The sequence below is a fragment of the Rhinolophus sinicus genome, chromosome 12 (assembly GCF_057876585.1).
Source record: "Rhinolophus sinicus isolate RSI-liver-muscle chromosome 12, RSI-T2T, whole genome shotgun sequence".
NCBI lineage: Eukaryota > Metazoa > Chordata > Mammalia > Chiroptera > Rhinolophidae > Rhinolophus > Rhinolophus sinicus.
Window position 1 is genome coordinate 34640429 of NC_142512.1, and position 19870 is coordinate 34660298.

A 19870-nucleotide genomic window follows, 5' to 3' on the forward strand; every position below is an offset into this window, starting at 1 on the left:
TTCCCAATTCTCCCCTGGAGGCAAACGTCTCCCCAGTGATCTATATACCCTTCCAGAGATACCCAAGAAATGGTACCCCATAGTCTCTGCCACTCCCTGTTATCTTACACTTCACCTGTCTCACCTGTTTACATTACCTGCTGACCACTGTGGGTATTGAGTATGTCCTAGAGGGTGGCAGTTTGCAGTGGAGCAAACTCCACAGGAGTAAGGAACCTGGGACAGAAATGTGAAATAATTACCCTGTGAAGAATGAACTAAGGGATTCACTATCCGATTATCTCCCAAACATTTGCTACCTCTAATATCGTTGACAAAATGGCATCAAGGATTCCAACATGACCAGTGGGACCAGTAGCATCCACATGGAGGCCTGTTAAGAAAGTGATCTATGTGCTCTGCTAATACCTGTGTGCCATTGTCCCACCGGGCGCTCCTTAAAGGGCTTTTTTCCTCTTTGGAGATGAAATAACTGGATATAGGGAGCTATTTCCCTACAGCCTTGTGAATCAGGGATTAGAATAAAGGACTTTAAGCTAGAGATAACTTTTCTAGGGCAAGTTTTAATATGTTAATTAAGGTGGCCTAACCTTGAATTTTCACAGTTTAGGGGAAACTGGTGGCCGAACTGGGCAAGGCTAAGGTCTAGGTGAAGAGCTTCAGTTCCAACAGCTATGTGTGGCAAGAACATGCCCAGCCTAATGCCAGCCACCTGCCCAATGTCCCCTTGAGGAAGATAGAGAATGAGGAGCTTCCTCTCCACATAGCCCACACCTTTGTGGGCAAGGCAACTTCTTTCATACCTGTTCTTTGTTCCTCTTGTCATAACCACCAGCACCAATCATATTCAAGAGATGCTTTGCTGCGGTTCCTGCCAGCATCTCTGGAGCATCAGCAAACAAATTAGCCATGGTTTGAAGAGTCAATATTACCATACATAGGTTCAGTTTTTATCTTAATAATAATAGGATCAATATCATCATGAGCAGCACTTGTGATCACTTCATCTGGTTTTTCAATAGTAACTCCAAAATCCTAGGCTCTTCGCATAGCAAAGCAGACTGAGTCAGATACATGGGCTTCAGAAAGGCTGGAATAAACTTAGCATTGCTAAGGAAGAAGCCTCTATCCACCCTCCAGGGTTAAGTATGGTGGGTGAGATCTTGGAAGTACTTCTTCAACCCTCCTACACAACTCCATCTATGGTAACTCAAAGCAGATTTTGCTGGTCAAGTTTCATTTTCTTCCTTACCCACATCTCAGCCACTTTCTTCCTAACCGGCCCCACCCACGAGCTCCAAATATTTATCTTCTGCTTTCTTTGAAAGCTGCATTGCAAAAATGCCTTCTCCTAATGCTCCATATCCTTTGCCTCCATCTCTCTTCTCAACATCTACTCTCCTCCATTTCTAATCATTGCTCTGAAATCTACATAGCATAAAACATATGGGCAAGCACTGAGAATAGCCCCGCACACAAATGAACAGCATCATGTAACTGGTATGTCCAGATGTCTGGCGGAAGTTTCTTCTATTTTTCTGTGGGTTATGGTATTTGTATATACACACCCTTAGTACTGGAGCGTTTCTAACTCTGTGTCGGTATGCTCACCATACAATAATGTAAAGGGAAACAAAAGAATAAGAGGAAGGAGAGATATGCTGCACAGAACAAGGAACACAATCAGTTGGTTGATGTCTAGTCGTGGGTCTGCCACTTGTACAATCCTAGACAAGTCTCTTGTCCTTTCTGTGTCTCAGTTTCCTAGTTGATTAAGAGGTTGGGCTTGATTATCTCTGAAGTCCCTTTAGCTCTAGAATCCATACTGCCATAATTTTGCAAATCAATGTATATGCTACGCTGCAGTGAGGCCAATGATTTGACTCCAGTTTCTCCTTGCACTGATGCCTGCGGAGTGCATATGGGAATAAGCAACCCGCTGGCTTCTTGCAGTCCGCTTTACAAATCAACCCTGTAGCATCTCGAGCTACTCTGCAGGAACCCAGACTAAGTGGTGTGCTTAAATCTCTTAGGCTCACTAATGACATTCAAAGAAGACCTATTACACACCTCAGCAGAGCATCAGAGATACACAATAGGAAACTTCAGTTGCAAAGAAAGGACACCTAATTTATATGACATGGTTGTTGGACCTTCTTCACCAACATCATGGGCTCTGCCACCCAGTTGTTAAGCTGACACTAGGATGGGCAGCTGTGATCCACCTCTCAACTCCCAACAAGCAGAGACTGGATTTCAGCTGCTGTCCTGTGTCGAGAAACTCCCAAAAGTATTCTGGCCAGGCCTCCTCAGATTAAACCCAACCTGGTACATCCGTGGAGACAATATATTTGGGCTTTAAGAGTTTATCCCCCACCCCAGAAGTTACTTGTAAGCTACATGATTTATCCAACATTCTTTCCACCAGCTTCTGATTTCTTCTCTTTCAAGAGCTGTAGAATTTGGAATGAAGCAGGCCTGGGCTGGAATTCTGGCTCTGCCAATTTCTAACTGTGGAGCTTTGGGTAGTCATTTAACCCCTTTGAGCCTCCTTCTCTTCCTCTGTGAAATATGGATAAAATGCCTTCCTCACATGGGCAGCGCAAGGATTAAATGAAGCTACTAAGTACAAGGTCTGAAATACACCATAATCACCGCTGTTGTTGTATATGATAGGGTTACATCCATCAGACCAATGTGTTCCCTCAAATTATACTAAAAGACAATCTACTCCGTAAGACTGTACCCTAAAGGCAAGAATGCCAGGACTCCTATGTTACGAGTGAGCAGGGCCTGTGCCAACTTCATATAGAAAAAGAAAGAAAAAGACCATTATGGAATTTCTAAAGGTTCCAGGGTCACTGAGAAACGGACTGTAGCCTCTCTGTGGTGGCTTTGAGATGGGAAGACCATGGGCTTTGCGTCATAAAAATTTCTTTTGAGGTCCAGTTCCATCACTTGTTCCCCTTGCACCTTTAAGTAGAATTTGTAGCCTATTGGTACCGAGATTCCTGATCTGAAAAGTGGCACACCGTCTGACACATGGTGAGTCCTCAGAATTTGTGAACGCCCTGCACCCTGCCTGTCCTCACTAACTGTGTTGAGAATGAAGTAGGTCTGTGCAAGTCAGATGGCCAGCTCTTCCTTTTACACAACTGGGATTCTTTTTCCTCTACTCCATTTGTAGTGTTACATTTCCATTTAAGCTGTGGGGAATTACCTCTGAGTATATTAGAGGAAATATGGGTCAGACTGCCTTGAGAAAGAATATAATGGAAACCTCACATAAGCTCTGTATCACACCAAGCACGTAACTACTTATGGAATCTTTTGGAATTTCTGAAGGTAAGGTTTATTCAGGCTTAGCTGTTTGCAATAAACATCAACCCTACTAGTGCTATTTCCATGAAACCAAAAGATCTTCCATATGTTTATTTTGTGAATTGGGTCTTTGAATAAAAAGATATACCTCCTCTTTTTTTTCCATGTGGAAAGAGGAAGTTAGAAAACATGAGGGACTTACACCAGAATCATCTCTGAGATCCCATGTGGATTCAAGAATAAATATACCTTGTTATGTACATAGCTTTTGACAAGAAAAATTAAATTGTTTCTTTACAGTTGTTCTATAATTCAGAAGCGCATTATTTCAAACTCACTCTCCTGAATGACTGAGATTTGGAGAACAGTTTTCAGTACAGCTGACTTTTTAAATTATGTTATGTAAAAAATATTTATATATATATATATATATATATATATATATATATATATATATGATGATTAAGTTTGTATGTTAACTTGGCTGGGCCAATATTTGATCAGATATTATTCTATATGTTTCTGTGAAGGTGTTTTTGGATGAGCTAAACATTTGAATCTGTGGACTTTGAATAAAGCAGATTACCCATCATGATATGGGTGGGCCTCACCCAATCAGTTGAAAGCCAGACTAGAACAAAAAGACGAGCCTTCCTGGAACAAGAAGGAATTCTGCAGCAGGCAGCCTCTGGATTTGGCTCTTCACCAGTCCTGCAGCTGGCCAAACCAACCCAAAGACTTGGGGCTTGCCAGCCTCCATAATCACACAAGCCACTTCCTTAAAATAAATATCTTTCTATATGTATGTATACATCCTGTTGATTCTGTTTCTCTAGCGAGCCCTGACTAATACAATAAATAATCCCAAATGCCTTCAACTCTAAACCACTGTCGGGTTCCTACACCATCGACCCGTATGGGAAGAAAATCTGTCATATTGCGTTGCATTGTTAAGAAATCAGCTGTGCAGTCAAATAATTTCCAGTGGTGAAAAGCACAGACCTAAGAGCCAGAGGTGTGTGGGGTTAAGCCCTGGCTACCCCGTGGGTGGGCTGTTTGCCTCTAGGCAGGAAAACACCACAGAGTCCCGGAGGCACAGGTTTGCCCTGTGGGACGCCTCCGCTCCACGTGTGGTGTTAGGCTAATATGTCTCCATCCAAGAGGAAGCAAGTGGTGTGGGTCTGAGTATCACGCTGTGTTCGGTACTGTGTTTGGTGAGGGAGACATTATGAGGATTCATTCATTTCAGGTTCAGAACTTAGCACCATGTCCGATACCAGGTGAGGATTCCAAACCAAGATGTCCACTGTTACGAACAGGATTGTTGCTGATTTTCAAAGAATGAAAATTCTCCTTACCTTAAAAGCACACTGGGGAAATTTGTTTCCCACTAATAGAGCAGTGTCACCAGAATGAAAGAGGAGATGAGTCTATTAATAAGAGTCCCTGACTAATTGTGAGCTGCTGCAAAACACTGTATTTGCTATGCGACGACATCCAATTTTACAAAATGAATGAGCGGGGATGGGGGGGGTAAATGTCTTGCTTTACAGAAGAACACATTGCTTTTAGATGGTTTCACGTTTTCAAGATACTATTACTTGACCTGTAATCTTGACTGGCGTATCTAGGGAGCATCCATTACCCACCTCCCTCGGTACACATAGCCCCACCCAGTGTCAAACCATTGGAAATGTCTGCAGGTGAAGAAACTGGGGGACTTCTGTGACCTCCGGGTTTCTCCAGGCCTCCAGCCCAGCGTCGATTCCAATCCTCTACATTCCTGAAAAAGAATCTCTCTGCCTCTGCCCCTGCCCTGAAGCTCCCGCCTGGAAAAGAAAGGAAAATCCCTGACCTGGTTTCCATCTGAAATGAACTGAGATACTTGCATTTGCTCTCATCAGGATCCTGAGACTTGGAATCAGAAGACCTGGGTTTGCCCCCACTGCCAGCTGTGCCATCCTGGAAAAGTCACTGAGCATTCACCAACTGCACTTAATTCCCTCATTTGTAAAATGGGCATCATATACATCTCTCGTCTCATTTTGCAGTGGATTAAAATATAGCAAAAAGGAGCACTGTGAGGCAGCCGGAGGCAACCCGGATATCTCCTGCAGCATCAACTTCTCCATTCGGCTCTGTTTCCTGGTCTGCATCGTACAACTTTTTTCAACGCACTGTGCACCAAAGTAGTTCATTGGAAACACAGTAATTAGCATTACAGATGAAATGACACTGGTGCAGTGTTAATTACTACAGTGCAGATGTACCATTAGATATCATACATAATGTTGTCAAGCCTTTATTTTTAAATTAAAGTGCAACAAACCATACCCTGGCTACACAGCTTCTTTTGATTAATACAAATTAATGTTATTCCGATGTCTAGGGAAAGGGGGGGACATGGGGGTGTTGCATCTAATTGTAAGAACACACAGACGAATGGTAGGATTTTAGATGGATTCCCCATAACTTCCTTCCCCCACTCTGGTCTCTACATAATGGAGAGTGTGAGGTCCATGAGGGCAGGGACTGTGCCTGGTTCTATGGCACACAATTCTCAGACCCTAACACATAGTCACATACATTGAATATTTTATGAATTGCTGACAAAAGAATGAATGAATGAATGAATGAATGAATGAATGAATACAGAGCCAGGTAAGCAGAAGAGGTGTGGAAGTGGAGTGGAGGAACTAGAAGGAATAATGGTGTATTCCTGATTACCCTGGTTTTGTGTTTGCTTCGTGGCCTTTAAAACGATCATGACTGCTCCCCACCCCTGGAGCTTTAAAATCTGAAATGGTAGATGAGCGAGTCATCACAATATACAAAAGTCAGCGAAAGTTCTTCATTGTGATGTTCCACAAGCAGCACTATATTCCACTGGGTTCTGGGAAGTCGGGAAGATCAACCTGGGTCCTTTCGCATCAGCGAGGCACCCGTGCAATAAGTCAAAAGTAAGGGAAGGAAGAGAAGGAAAATTACATGTCTCATTTATTTAATTCTCACAACAACCTCATGGGGGATAGTCCCCCCCTTTTTTATTGTGGTAAAATACACATATGAAATTTACCATCCTACCCATTTTTACGGGTGCAATTTTGGTGTTATTAAGTTAAACATTCATATTGTTGTGCAACCATCACCACTATCGCGATACCTTCAGAACTCTTTTCATGTTGCAAAACTGACTCCCTGTACCCATTAAGCAATAACTCCCCATTCCTCCCTCCCCTCAGGCCCTGGCGTCCACCGTTGTACTTTCTATTGCTGTGATTTTGACTATTCTAGGTACCTCACATACATGGAATCCATTTGCATTTAAAGTAATTACTGATGAGGAGAAATTTATTTCTATCATTTGGATATTTGTTTTCTGTATGCCCTATAGCTTTTTTATTCCTCATTTTCTTGGGGGAAATTTTCATGTCTCTACTTTACAGTTAAAGAAACTGAGGATTCAAGAAGTGTACTGAACTATCCAAGGCAGATTGGGAATCTCTGGACTCAAGAGTCCTTGATTTTCCCATCATCTATGTGCCCGTGTGTTTTCTGAGTACTGGGAAAATGCAGACAAGCATATGACATGGTCCTGTCTTGCTTCAGGGGGCAACAGTTTTCTTAGGAACGTTACACAGACACAGATGAAAGGATTTCTACAAGTGCAGGGAAGCCCAAGATACCTGCCCAATGGGACAAAACATACCCTGTAAGAATTCAGAACAGCTCCTCTTATCCTGACTCGCTTACCATAAGTGCCCGTGGGTGTTACTGGTTGAATCTCATGGTTCTGTTCTTTACGTCATTTGAAAGGAATTAGATCTAGTCCTGCTCTGTGGGATCTACTGTCCACAGCAGATGGATTTGGCACTAGATAGTAAGCACTGTGAAAATGAGTACACCATTATACCCAGAATTTGTCTAATGAAATACCTGTTTTAGTTAAAATATCTATGAGGAGGCGCATTGCTTTTTTTTTTTTTTTTTTTACAATAGCGAAAAAGTGGAGGAGATGTGAAGATTTAACAATAAGTTACATATTTGTATTTTTATAGTGGGATATTATGCAACCATTTCAAAGTTAGTGAAAAATAATGTATATTTATTATGTTATATATTAATACTATAATAATATATCATATGCTTATATATTTATATATAAAGTTACATATGTGAAAAACCATGTATTATTCACACATAAAATGATGTCATTGAAATATGTGTATATATAGTTATGGGTGTGAAGAATATATATACCAAAATATTAGCGGTGATTATTGGTAAAGTGGCACTGTGGCTGATTTTTATTCCCTTGAGCTGTTTTATTATCTTCTAAACCATATATAGTGCCCGTATATTATCTTAATAATTAGAAAAAAATAAATTTTGCTTAAAGATGGATGCAATGTCAAACATAAATGTATCTCTAACCATTTTACTGTAAAGGAAGTCATGAATTGGAAAATGAAAAATGACAATTTCCCATTATTTCATATTGACTAAATATCTATTTATTTGAGAACGGAGAACAGGAATGGAGTTTTTGACAGGGAGTATTTGGTTGCAAGGACTAGGTAACTTAAGAAACAAATTAATTTATTGTTAAAATACCTGAGAAGGTACAGCTCAGGCTTCGTGAAGAAACTAGAATAAGGAGGTGCAAAGGGTTTTTGAAGGTCAAGTAGTTATTCTCTCCAATTCTCTTTCTCTCTATGCATGGTTTCCTCTGTCACTGTTGGCACATCTGCGTTTTTTTCTCTCTCTCAGATCTGACTTTCCAGCTGCATAGCAGGTTGACTGTCTGAGCCCCATATGACTCTAGTTCAGGCACTCAACAGAGACTATCCAGAGTTTCTGTTGATTGTTCCAGATTCATAGGAGAGAAAAGATGATTGACTTAGTGTGTATCATTTAGCTTTTGTTGCTACATGACTGACGGCCCCCAAACTTGGAGACTTACAACAACCAATTATTTCACTACTAAGGCAGTGAGAAGTTCTTCGGGTCTGGGCCAGGCTAAGCTGATCTTGGCTGGGCCAGTCAGCTCCTGGCTGAACCATGGAATGGCTAGGCTAGGATGGCTTCTCTTGGGATGGCTCTCCTCACTATGGTATCATCTTCCAGCAGGTTAGCCCAGGCTTGTTTGCATGGTGGTCTCAAGGTTCCAAGAAGCAGCAAGAAAGCATGCAAGGCCTCTAGAAGCCTACTCTCAAGACTGGCATATTATATCCACATGCTATTGGCCAAAGCAAGTGATAAGTCCAGCCTAGATTCAAAGGGGGAAGAAATAGACCCCTATCTTGATGGAAACAGCTACAAAGTCACATTGTAAAGAGTGCAGTTACAGGGAGGGGAAGAAATCGGGCCATTTTTGCAGTGTGCACATAATCTACCAGGGACCCAGACTGACACAGGCTCTATCTTGTGGCTGCACCACATTTCCATGCACCCACATCGCCCACTTGGTTGATGTATCAGGGGAAGAGAGAGACTGAGGATCTGTGCATAAGCTTTTTGTTGTTTCAGCCTGGAAGTGACTCTTGGCATGTCCCTTCCATAGCCCATGACCAACACCAGTCACATGGGCTCCACCTTACAGCAAGATAGCAGAATAATGAGTCAGTGGAGTATTTGGCAAGCATCCTGTCTCTGCCGCAGTGAGCAGTCCACAGAACTAACTGGTCATTCACAAGACTAGTATCAAAAAGGTGGGGGGAAGGTAAGGTGAGTGCTATAAAGGTCTCAGAAGTTATGTGAAGCCCTTACAGAATCCATAGGGCAGAAGGATGGGCCCCAAAGGAGTCAGAATAATCAGAAAGAAAATCCAAGGAGCTCAGCATCCAAGAGCCCAGAAACATCCTATCCAGACCCATTCAAAATCTTCCTCACGGTTTCTGTGTGCTCCTTGAGCTAAGCCAACCCTGGAGACTAACGCAGTAGAGTCACGGGTAGGAATCTGTGTTCTAGAATCAAGTGTTGAGAGGTGCTAAAGTTATAGTCAGGAAAATGAAGCTGAACATCAAGTTCAAAGGAGAAAGAAGGAAATGAAATGCTGAGCAGTAAGGTTAGTGGCTTGTATGAGCTGAAGCGAGATGGAATCGGGAGTAAGGAGTAAGTCTGGGGATCTGTGAAACAGGGAGCTTGTATGAATCTCTCTAGCATAGCACTGAAGCCACAGCTATGAGGAAGGATCTGAGCCCTCATTCTGTGCGCTGTCTGGTTGCAGGGGCGAGAGAGGTAGCTAACCAAGACACATCCGACTGGACGCTTAAGACTTCAGATCTAAGCCTTCGGTCTCCCACTAGAGTTTTCTCATCACCCATTTTGGCTTCCTTGTCTCTCATTTGGCCTTTGTATCATCTCATCCCTACTAACTGCTTCCTGCAGTTTCTCACACCTGAGACTTTAACTTTTGCAGCTTCTCTACTTTCCAAATATTTATGGTAAGAAGACAAGTTAATTTTTTTATAAGCTGCAATGTCCAAAATATTAGTCACAGTGGATGAGGTCTCCTTTGAGTTTCTACCTCAACTTCCTAAACGATGTGGTGTATGCCTCACAGAAAGTACCACAGAATCCAGGCAGGGCAGGAATGCCCTCTGGGGAGGCTGCCACTCCCTACTCCACATGTGGGTTTAGCCTAATGTCTTCCCATCAAGAGGAAGCAAAAGGCATTGATCTAAGCACCATGCTGGGTTGGGTGAGAAATGGAAGGAGGAGAGCTTTGCTTACCTGTTGCCCGTTGCCTTGCAGGTCAGTGGGACCATGTACAACACTGGAAGACACGTGTCCCTGCGCCTGGACAAGGAGCACTTGGTCAACATCTCAGGAGGGCCCATGACATACAGCCACCGGCTGGAGGAAATACGGCTCCACTTCGGGAGTGAGGATAGCCAAGGGTCGGAGCACCTCCTCAACGGCCAAGCCTTCTCTGGGGAGGTAAGTGGGGTTGTTGAAGTCCTAAGGTTGAGTGCTAATTAATAAGCTTTGGTGCCTGTTTATATGCATGGTGGGATAACAAATTGAAAGATTTCTCTTGAATCTATGAAATCAGGTCCTGGCCTCCTTTCTCCATCTGTCTTTTGCAAGCTGACATGGCAGTCTATGAGAAGCTTCCACTGTTTTCCAGGGAAGACCACAATCAAACGATATTTTCTCTCAGACCTTGGTGTACCTGTCTCGTGACTCATGCCCTACGATATCTCTGGAGCATTATTTCAACCCCAAACCCTTACCTGTCATGGACATCTTCATTTACTCCTATCTGGGCCATCAGCCTCTCATATGTCACGTATGATAGTATAGATTCCGTAATTCTCCCTTCTGGTAGAACGGGTCTTATTTGCACAAAACTATAATCTACGGTGAAATAAATGTCAGGCAACTAACAAGTCTGCCTGAGTTTGTGCAGAATGGAAATGTCATCATGTGCAACCATTAACAGTAAGAGTCACTGTGTGCCACCATGAATGCAGACAGAGCAGGCCACAGCAGTGAGCCGAACCAGCCTCAATTACAGGATGAGAGCTACAGTTTAAGCAGATGGCATCTGTGTTGTGATACTTGACAGGCAGGGCAAAGTTTATTTGACCTGTTTTACCTCTGTTGACAGTGGTTATCAACTAGGGGTCAGGAGCCCTTATATGCTAAATATCCTATAGCCAGGTTTCTGTTTAAGAGTCCTCAGTAACTGATATCAAGACAGCTTTGAAATAACAGAAGTGTATGTCTCATTATCGACTTGGTCTTGTTAGGTTTTTTAATCAAGAGCATATTTAAACCTGGCGTTGTTTTTAATATAGTAAGGCCATACATTGAGAAAGAGATGCACAGTCTTAATGAGTCCAGTGGCCAGATTTTAAAGATTGTTCAAAACACATCAACTGAGAACCTACCTAGGTATTCTGCTAGTTACCAGGGATACAGAGATTTTGAAACAAACAAACAAAAAACAGAGCTCCTACCACAGGGGAGCTCAAAGAATGCTACATGCAAATCATTAAAGTACAATGTCGTGCTGTAATGGAGATGTACCAAGGTCCTGGCCAACTCAAAAGAACTGACAAATTTTACTTGAAGGAGTCAGGGAAAACTTCATAGAAGAGATGCCCTTTGAACTGGGCTGAGAAGACGGGCAAGGCAGAACAATTTTAAAAGCATCAGATTTAGAGTCAAATAACCTGAGTTTGTACCTCCTGCTTTGATACACACTAATTGTGTGATCTTGAGATGGTTATTTATCCTTCCTTCTAAGGCTGAGTTAGACGGCTCACAAAGTTGTTTTGGAAATTAAGTGGGATTCCAGATTTGAGGAGCAGTAATACTCAATAGTTGATAGACAGCAAAGATAAAGTAGGAAATAAGGGAAGCAAAGATACCAAGGTGTGTCAGAGCACTGTGTGTTTGGGGAAGTGACAGGTAGATTTCATCTGTGATCTATTAGTAATGGCTGCACAGAGGACAGAGTTGAACTGGAATATGAGTCTCCTTCCTGGATCTGTAGGGAAAAAAATGCTAGGATTGATTAGGGATGTCTGCCAAAGGCACTGTAATGGGAAACTCCCAGTAGTTACTGAGCCCATGTTTCCCAGAAAATAAGACCTAGCCAGGCAATCAGCTCTAATGCATTTTTTGGAGCAAAAATTAGTATAAGACCTGGTATTATATTATATTATATTATACCCAGTATTATATTGTATTATATTATATTATATTATATTATATTATATTATATTATATTATATTATATCCAGTCTTATAGTAAAAGAAGACCGGGTCTTATATTAATTTTTGCTCCAAAGGACGCATTAGAGCTGATTGCCCAGCTAAGTCTTATTTTCAGGGAAACAAGGTCCTAGATTAGAATACGGCAACAACTCATGAGTTGAGAGTGACTGGAGACTGCCAGTCCAAATTAGAAAAGATTCAAAATTAGATAAACTCTTCCTTTTAAAAACACATGTTATTTTAAGATTTGTGATTCTTTTATTTGTTGACGTGCTCATTTATTTGTTGCTGTTATTTTTTGTTTTTCCCCCGCTGTACTGATGTGTTCCCGTGCCTATCACAATATTGCCTCAGAGTAAAAACGAATGTATGAATGAATTTATTCAATGAATGAGTGAAAACATATAGATGGTTACTTGGCTAAAATCTAACATTGTAGAATTCCTTAGAGTTGCTTGTTTCTTCAATATGTAATAAGGGTGCTTTGTCATTTGTATATGAACTATAATTTGGGGGTAAATGAGTGTTTCCAAAATCCTTAAGGGAAACATGTAACAATTTGATCTATCAATGCATTAATTTTATTAGACACACCCCAGACCACAGGTATCAGATACGCTAGGAATAGCATTTTAAAAGCTCCCAGGAGAGTCTGATGATAAGATTTGTCAAGCACTCCCTCCATCATACATTATTAAGTGTTCTCAATGAAGAAAGCATTTAAACACAGTTGCAAATCAGAGTCAACTGGGGATCATTGTCAAAATACTCACATTTCAGTCCTTCTCCCAAAGCAACTGTATCAAAGTCTTCCGGAGTGGGGTCCAGGAATGCGCATTTGTAAAAATTCCCCCACTGCACCAGTTTCAGCTCAGGCTCTGCCGGAATTATCCCAGTTTTTGTAAACAATGAGGACTTAATCAACAAAGCAGAAAAATTTGAAAAGGGGCCCCCTTAAAATTTGAAGTAGTTGCCCCCTGGAAATGGCAAAGCTGGGTGCTCTCTAGTCAGATGGGATTTGGAGAACAGCTTCCCAAGCAGGTAGCCACACACACATCCATTGTTCCAAGGCAAACCTGAGCATTAGCCTCAGCATAAGTACAGTTAGACCTTGCCCTGGGTAGACCACAGCAGCTGTAGCATATTTCTTTACGAGCTCCTCAGTCTCAGTCTGAGTGGTCTTAGTATGACTGGTCTATAAACTGATGTCAGTTTAGGTGCAAGAAATCAGAAAGTTGGGACCACCAAAACAATGTCATACAAAAAGTTGGACAGTCATTTGTCCTTTGAGATAGTGAAAGGGCTTTAGTGAGCAAGAAAATTTGGTGTCTTCTTTGTAGTATGAGGGAAAAGACCTAGGGTCAGTGGGTGGAAATTCCAGAAAGGCAGAGTTCAGCTAAATGTATGTTCTAACAACGAGAGCTATCAAACAATGGAATGAGTTTGCCTCTGAAAATAGTGAATTCCCATCACTGGAATGATTAAACATGGAATGGAATTTGAGGACTTCATAAAAGTGATTCACGTCCTTTTAGTTTGAATGCACCTTCTAACACCGAAATTCTACACAATCCATGATTTCCTTACAGAAAGTGTCCACCGATCTGATTACACTGACAGTCAGCCCCAGTTAAAGTAAATACACCCTGTCTTGTAGGTGAATGTTTTATTTTTATTTTGTGCTAGCTTCAAAGCCACCTTTGGTCTTTGCTTTTGGCTATCCACTGAGAAGACCCAAGTAGACACTTCAAGCAGCAAAGCATGTGTTTATTTTGTTGACAATGAATAATCACGTTGCCATCTGCCCCATCTATCATTGCTGATCGTGATAAGTCAATTAATGCCAAGCATTTTCCTTGGCACCATCGTTATCTGAAGAGCTGCAGATTAATTGCAGGCTTGTCGAGTGAGGTTATTGTAATTGATTGTAATCATTTGCTTTGTTTTATAAAGCTGCGTGGATGTGCAATACAGTCAGCAACTGTGTTTTTATAAAAATCATTCATGTCCTACACAGAGAACTCCTGGATGCCTTGTTTGGGGGTTGGTGATAAATGAGCACATTCAGGGATTCAAATGTCTTGATTTTTTTAAGAAGCGAAAATTGACTGTTTTTAATAAGTAAGACCCTTAGCTTGCTAATCATGTCTAAGTGGTGAGATTAATGTCCAGTATGAAAGCAGGGTATTTATGAAAAGAAGCAAATACATTAAACAGGCAAAAGATAGCATTTGAAAAGAATCATGCCTGTGGATTAAGTTGCGGTTGTGAGGCCAGACAAGAAGAATCTTCCTTATTTGGGGGAAATTGGAAATATTTATTTTGAAAACCTTGCTTAAATGCTTCTTTTGAAAGGGGTGAGGAGGTACACTGAGAACCGTACCAGCCATTTCCCCGGGGCACCTTGGCCAGGGCATCCTGTTGATTGTACCCACTCTTCACATGGCTATTGTGCTTCTCTTGTGTGTGGAGCGCCACAGCCCAGCTCCTGCCCAGAGAAGCAAACAGTCTATTGAGAGATACGTATATTTATAATACAACGTAATGCGGATTATAGTTGAGGATTGTTCCAGAAGAGGATTATGAAATAGCTCTCTCTGGATTCTGTGAAGGAGAGAATGGATGAACAGCTGTGTGACCTGACACAGTTGCCGCTCCTTCTGAAAGTGGGGTAGAAACGCATCAATCCGTCAAGTCTCAGCATCCTGAGTCACTGATTCTGCTCAAACACATCTGAGGGAGGAAAAAGTCCATAACTGTTGCTATGGTGACGTAGATAAGATTTGTTTAATTAAAAGGGGGGAATTAAAGTCACGCGTGAAATATGTATATATTTAGCAGCTCCGAATCAAAATATAGAAAGCAATTATCTCAGAGCCGACAACTGAGACTAAACAACAGAAAAAGCAGGCCTGGTCCTCTTAAAGGAATCAATGATTTGCATTATTGAGAGACTGGTTTCATTAAAGCGACACAAATTTGTAGGAATAAGCAACTACCACCAAACTGTCCTGAAGTGTGCTAGGGTATGAAAAATGCTGAGGAGCATGCAAGTGAGAGCCAAGGCCCATCGGGCACTGACTAGCTCTGGTAGGAAGTGCTCCAGCCACTTAATTAGTGCTTTGCTGGAAGGCTGGGACCTCCTGGGAGACGTGCTGTGTTGGCACAATTGGAGAATTGAGGAGGAAAGAGAACTGGGATGCTAAGGAATGACAGGTACACGGCTAGTACATATGGAATTGCTATTTGGGTGCCATGGTAAAGTTGTTCCCTCTACCCTGGATGCCAGCTCCATCTCTCTCCCCCCACCTCTAGCACAGCACACACACACACACCCCATATAGCTTTCCAAGCCCCTTCCTTTCTCCCAGCCAGTAAAGTGCTACCTCCTCTTTATTTCTAGGGAATCCTATATATCCATCTGTTACAAGAGTCCACAAACCATAGCCCGTTGGCCAAATTCAGCCAAGCAGCTAAGAATGGTTTACATTTTTAAAAGATTGTTTTTTAAAAAAAGAAGATGCAACAGAGACCGTTATGTGGCTTGCAAAGGCTAAAATACTTCCTAACTGGCCTTTTACAGAAAGATTTTGCTGATCTCAATCTATTAAATCACCCATCACTGTAGATTTTGTAACTGCTTCCTCTCATTTCTATTGGAACCGTGATTCTTTGTTGACAGGGATTTCATCTTGATCATCGCTGTATTCCCAGCACCTCGTACGTTGTCTGACACATGAGGGCAGAGTCCGTAAATGTTTGCTGAATGAAGGAATAAGTGATCTTGTTAAATTCCTTAAGGACAGGAATTTTTCCTAGTCTTTGTACACCATGCACCTCACATACTGAGCAACATACAGTGGGTGCCTAATTGATGTTTGTGGAATGAGTCATTCAATCATTAAATCAATAATTCAGTCAACTGTTAATGTCCCAGGAACACAAATCTCATAGGCTTTGATTCCTGGAATTTTGGGGGTATTGCATGTATTGACTACACAGGAAATATACAGCCTCATCTCAATTGAAAATGGACTGTTTCAGTAAAGACTGTCCAAAGCATCAAATTCCACTAGAAACTGGGAAAGAGGAAGAGTGGTTTAATTCACAGTACCCACTAAGACATAGTCTGGGCTTTTTCTGGAAAAGGAGTATGTTTTGAGAATTCAGAATGTATTTACATGGTACTAACGTAGCCCTATCTTAAATATCATAAAGAACGCGAAAGGATTGAACACCATGGAGGAATTTTAGATCCATTGGAGGGACAAAGCACAGATTTCTGTGCTTTGCACAATTTATTTGCACAATTTCTGGGCAGTGCAGTCCAGAACTTCGTCACTACAGAACCTCACTGATAACACCTGGCCACTGTTTACGTGCTGTGTGATTTCATTCACTCATTCCTTCATTCATTCATTCAGTTAACAAATATTGGTTGAGTGCCTACCATATGCTACGGTGAATACAATAATGAAAATCCTGCCTGTAAGATACTTGAAGTCCAGTGAGGGTAGAAAAATAATGACTATAACAAATGAGTAAATTTATATGGTGAATTCGAATGTGATAAATGCTATGGGAAAAGAAATAGTTCAGAGTAAGAGGGATCAGAGGATGAGGAATGGAGATCGTGAGTTACAAGTATACATAGGGGGGTCAGTGTAGGCCTTATTAAGAGGATGACGTTTGTGAGGTTGCCATAGGGATGTCGAAGGGAAGGACATACCAGGCAGGGCAAATAGCCAGTCCCATGGCTTTGAAGTGGGAGAGAGCTGCGAGCATCCTAGGAAGAGCAGGAGCAGCATGAGCGCATGTGTACACGATAGGGCATGAGAGGCCACAGAGACACGCGTGGGGCCAGAGGCGGCTGCAGATCATGTCCACTTGGCATGGACTTTGGATGGACGTTGGCTTTTACTCTGAATGAATTCCAAAGCCCAGTGATATGAATTCTCCCAGTAATCACCAAACACGAGCTCAGTGAGGTTGCCCTTAGTATTATCTCCTTCTTACCTGGGAAAACTGAGGCCCAAGACCATCCAGATAATAAAGGATTGAGGTTAGACATAGCTCAGGTCTTCTGATTCATAACATTGCTTAATGTGGGCCAAGGTTTACCCATACGCCCCTCAGTAATGACTGTTCACCTACTCTGGACCCGAGCCCAGTGGGGAAATGTGAAGGCTCCTTGGGCCCGGCCTTTAATGAGCCTACAGTCTAGGAGAGGATCCTGTCTTCCAGACTGTTCACTGGCTGCAGTCACAGAGTAGGTTGTGCTTTTTAATATTTTTGCACACATGCGGTGAGCCCTTGGTAGCTATTGTTGAACAAAGAGATGGAATGAGGAAATGAAAATAGTTTAAAAGGCGGTAGCTTTCCGAATGCCTAAATTACATCCAGTATATCATGAATTAAATTCTGTTGTCATAATGGCAAACCTAATCATGTTAATGTCAATATTAACAGAAGTTCTAGGTGTTTTATGTTAAGTTATTCGCCAATACAGGGTACATGAATTCTTCAGGGTACCTGGGAGGAGTATTAGAACAATTGATAGCTGGCGTGCTAGAAAAACTCATTTAATTCCTCATTTCAGCCTTGGAATTTCTCCCAGCATCAGACTAGGGAACTGTCTTTGCCAAAGCTAGAAGCCAGGAGCCAGTCCCATCCAGGGGGAGCGAACTGGCCTTTACGAAGCAAAGCACACAGGTCGGAAGCCCAGCTGGTGAGAGGGCACATTATGATGAGCCCAGTGAGCAGATGACGCCTGTGATCTAAGAATAGAAAGTTTTCCCTTTGCACGTTTTTATAATTACTTCTGGGAAAGGACAGCCCAATCAAGTCAGCAGCTTCCTGGGCTGCCAGTTTTAGATGGACACCATGGGGCCGCCTAAGAGAGAAGACATTACAGGCGGAGACAACTTGCTGAGGTCAGCTCATTATCCTGTTGACCTCGTCCTACCTGGTGTTACAGTGCTGACCTGATCCCACCAGGATGGCATTAGGACAGCCGCCACCCTCCACTTGACTCTGACCTCCCCCGTCGTGTTCTATCTAAAGCAGGAAAGGAGACATCGTCTCACACAGATAGGATTAAAGACAGGCTTGAACTGGGACTTGATCAAATTCATCCTAAAACCTACCTGTCACCATGCAGACCAGCACTGTTACAGCTTTACAAGTGTTGAATGGGTCTTCCTTTATTTAATAACCAGTGACACTGCAGTTCGACGATAGCTGCTGCTTCTAACATTGCTGTGAACTGGCTGTACTTTTTTTATCCATTTCCAAAGCCGTGGGGATAAAATCAATTGGAAAAGAAGGTGTGAAGTAAGAATAACCCATTCACTGCTACTCTGACCACTGTCTACAGTTCCTTAAAATTTACAGAGGTTCCACCAGACCACATCTCCCACTTCGTGACCCTTAGCAGACTATTGGAAAGAACAAGTCTGTTCAAAGCTTCCATCTAAAGTGTCAATGTCAGAGGTCATCTCTTCCAACCCCCTTACTGTACAAAAGATTTTTCTTTAAAAATCAGATGCCAGAGAGGGCAGTAGATCTGCCCAAAGTTACCAATATTCAATGCTAGAATTAGGACCAGAACCCAAGTTTCCTGACTCTTAGTTTGGGGTTTTTAATTTTTCAAATAAAATTTTAAATTATATTAAATCCCAAGATTCGAAAAGCCCTTTTAGGTCATGCGGTTTAGTTGCCCAGTAAAGCAGGAGTAGCTTAATATTCCGATTGCCTGTCTTCGTGAGCGGAGCCACGATCTCAAGGGTGTTTATATAGTCAGCCTCCAAAAAGTGAAGACATAGGTGTGTTGTGTTACAGACATGGGCATTGATGAGCATCCATGAGGAAATGGATCGAGAAATCACCAAATCACCCCCAATAAAAAATACCACCAATGTAAAAACCATAATTGTGCATGATTGCAAGAAATGTGGAAATTTACAATTGGAAGACTAAAGGAGAAAGTGAAATGCCTTCAAGATCCTTTGTTTACATGCTATTGTAATAAGAACCTAAGGATATGAGCTGCTTTTCTATAGTTTGAATCCCGCTTCCTGCTCACTCTCCCCAATAATCACCTAGAACAACTCAGTAATCATAAATATAAGTAATCTAGATAATACTGTTGCAAAATTAAGTCATTAGATGTCTAGCTGCTCCATGGATGTGCTGCTATACAATTCAAAATAAAGCCTTTTAAAACCCCCAGATTCATTTGCTTTGAAATATTGATAAACTTTTGCTGAAACAAAGCTTATCATCTCAATGGTGCCGACTTAATTGCTTGCCAGTTGTTGGATAATAAACAGACCTGAGGATTAAAATATGAACTAATTACTGTACTCAAATCCATTTACTTGATTTCTTATTCCATTAATTTTTTGCATCATTTCTGGTGGAAGCCTTAGATTTATGGTCGCCCCCAAGGAATTATGCCAGTTAGTTGCCTGTGGCACTCTTATGTTCAGAATTGGTCAGAAAGGGCAGAATTCTGGGCAGTAAATATTTAGCTGAAGCAGCCTAGTATATAGTAAGTGAAGGTAATTATCCATTCCTAAATACCAGCCAGAATTAGCCTCTATAAATCTATACCCATCTCAGCAGTTAAAGGCCAGCTCTAAGATTGCTCTCATGATTATTCATTGGATCTGCTTCTTAGAGGCTGTCTCCAAAAGCAGTAGTCGCCTTGGCCTGGAAGACGGCTGCAGGGATACAGAAGACAAGCTCACCATGGGGGAAGGACATTGGCTTAGGAGTCAGCCACTCCGGCCACTGGACAGAGGGCAGCATTTTGACT

The 19870-nt window shown here is 41.9% G+C and overlaps 1 protein-coding gene across 1 annotated transcript in view; it reads left to right on the forward strand.

Annotated features, from left to right (window-relative positions):
• The window catches only part of CA10 (carbonic anhydrase 10 (inactive)), a 451309-nt gene that overhangs the window by 333684 nt on the left and 97755 nt on the right, over nucleotides 1-19870 (forward strand). The window contains exon 5 of the mRNA XM_019731018.3: nucleotides 10078-10263. Within this exon, the coding sequence (XP_019586577.1) occupies nucleotides 10078-10263 (186 nt within the window). The remainder of the gene's footprint in view (nucleotides 1-10077; nucleotides 10264-19870) is intronic.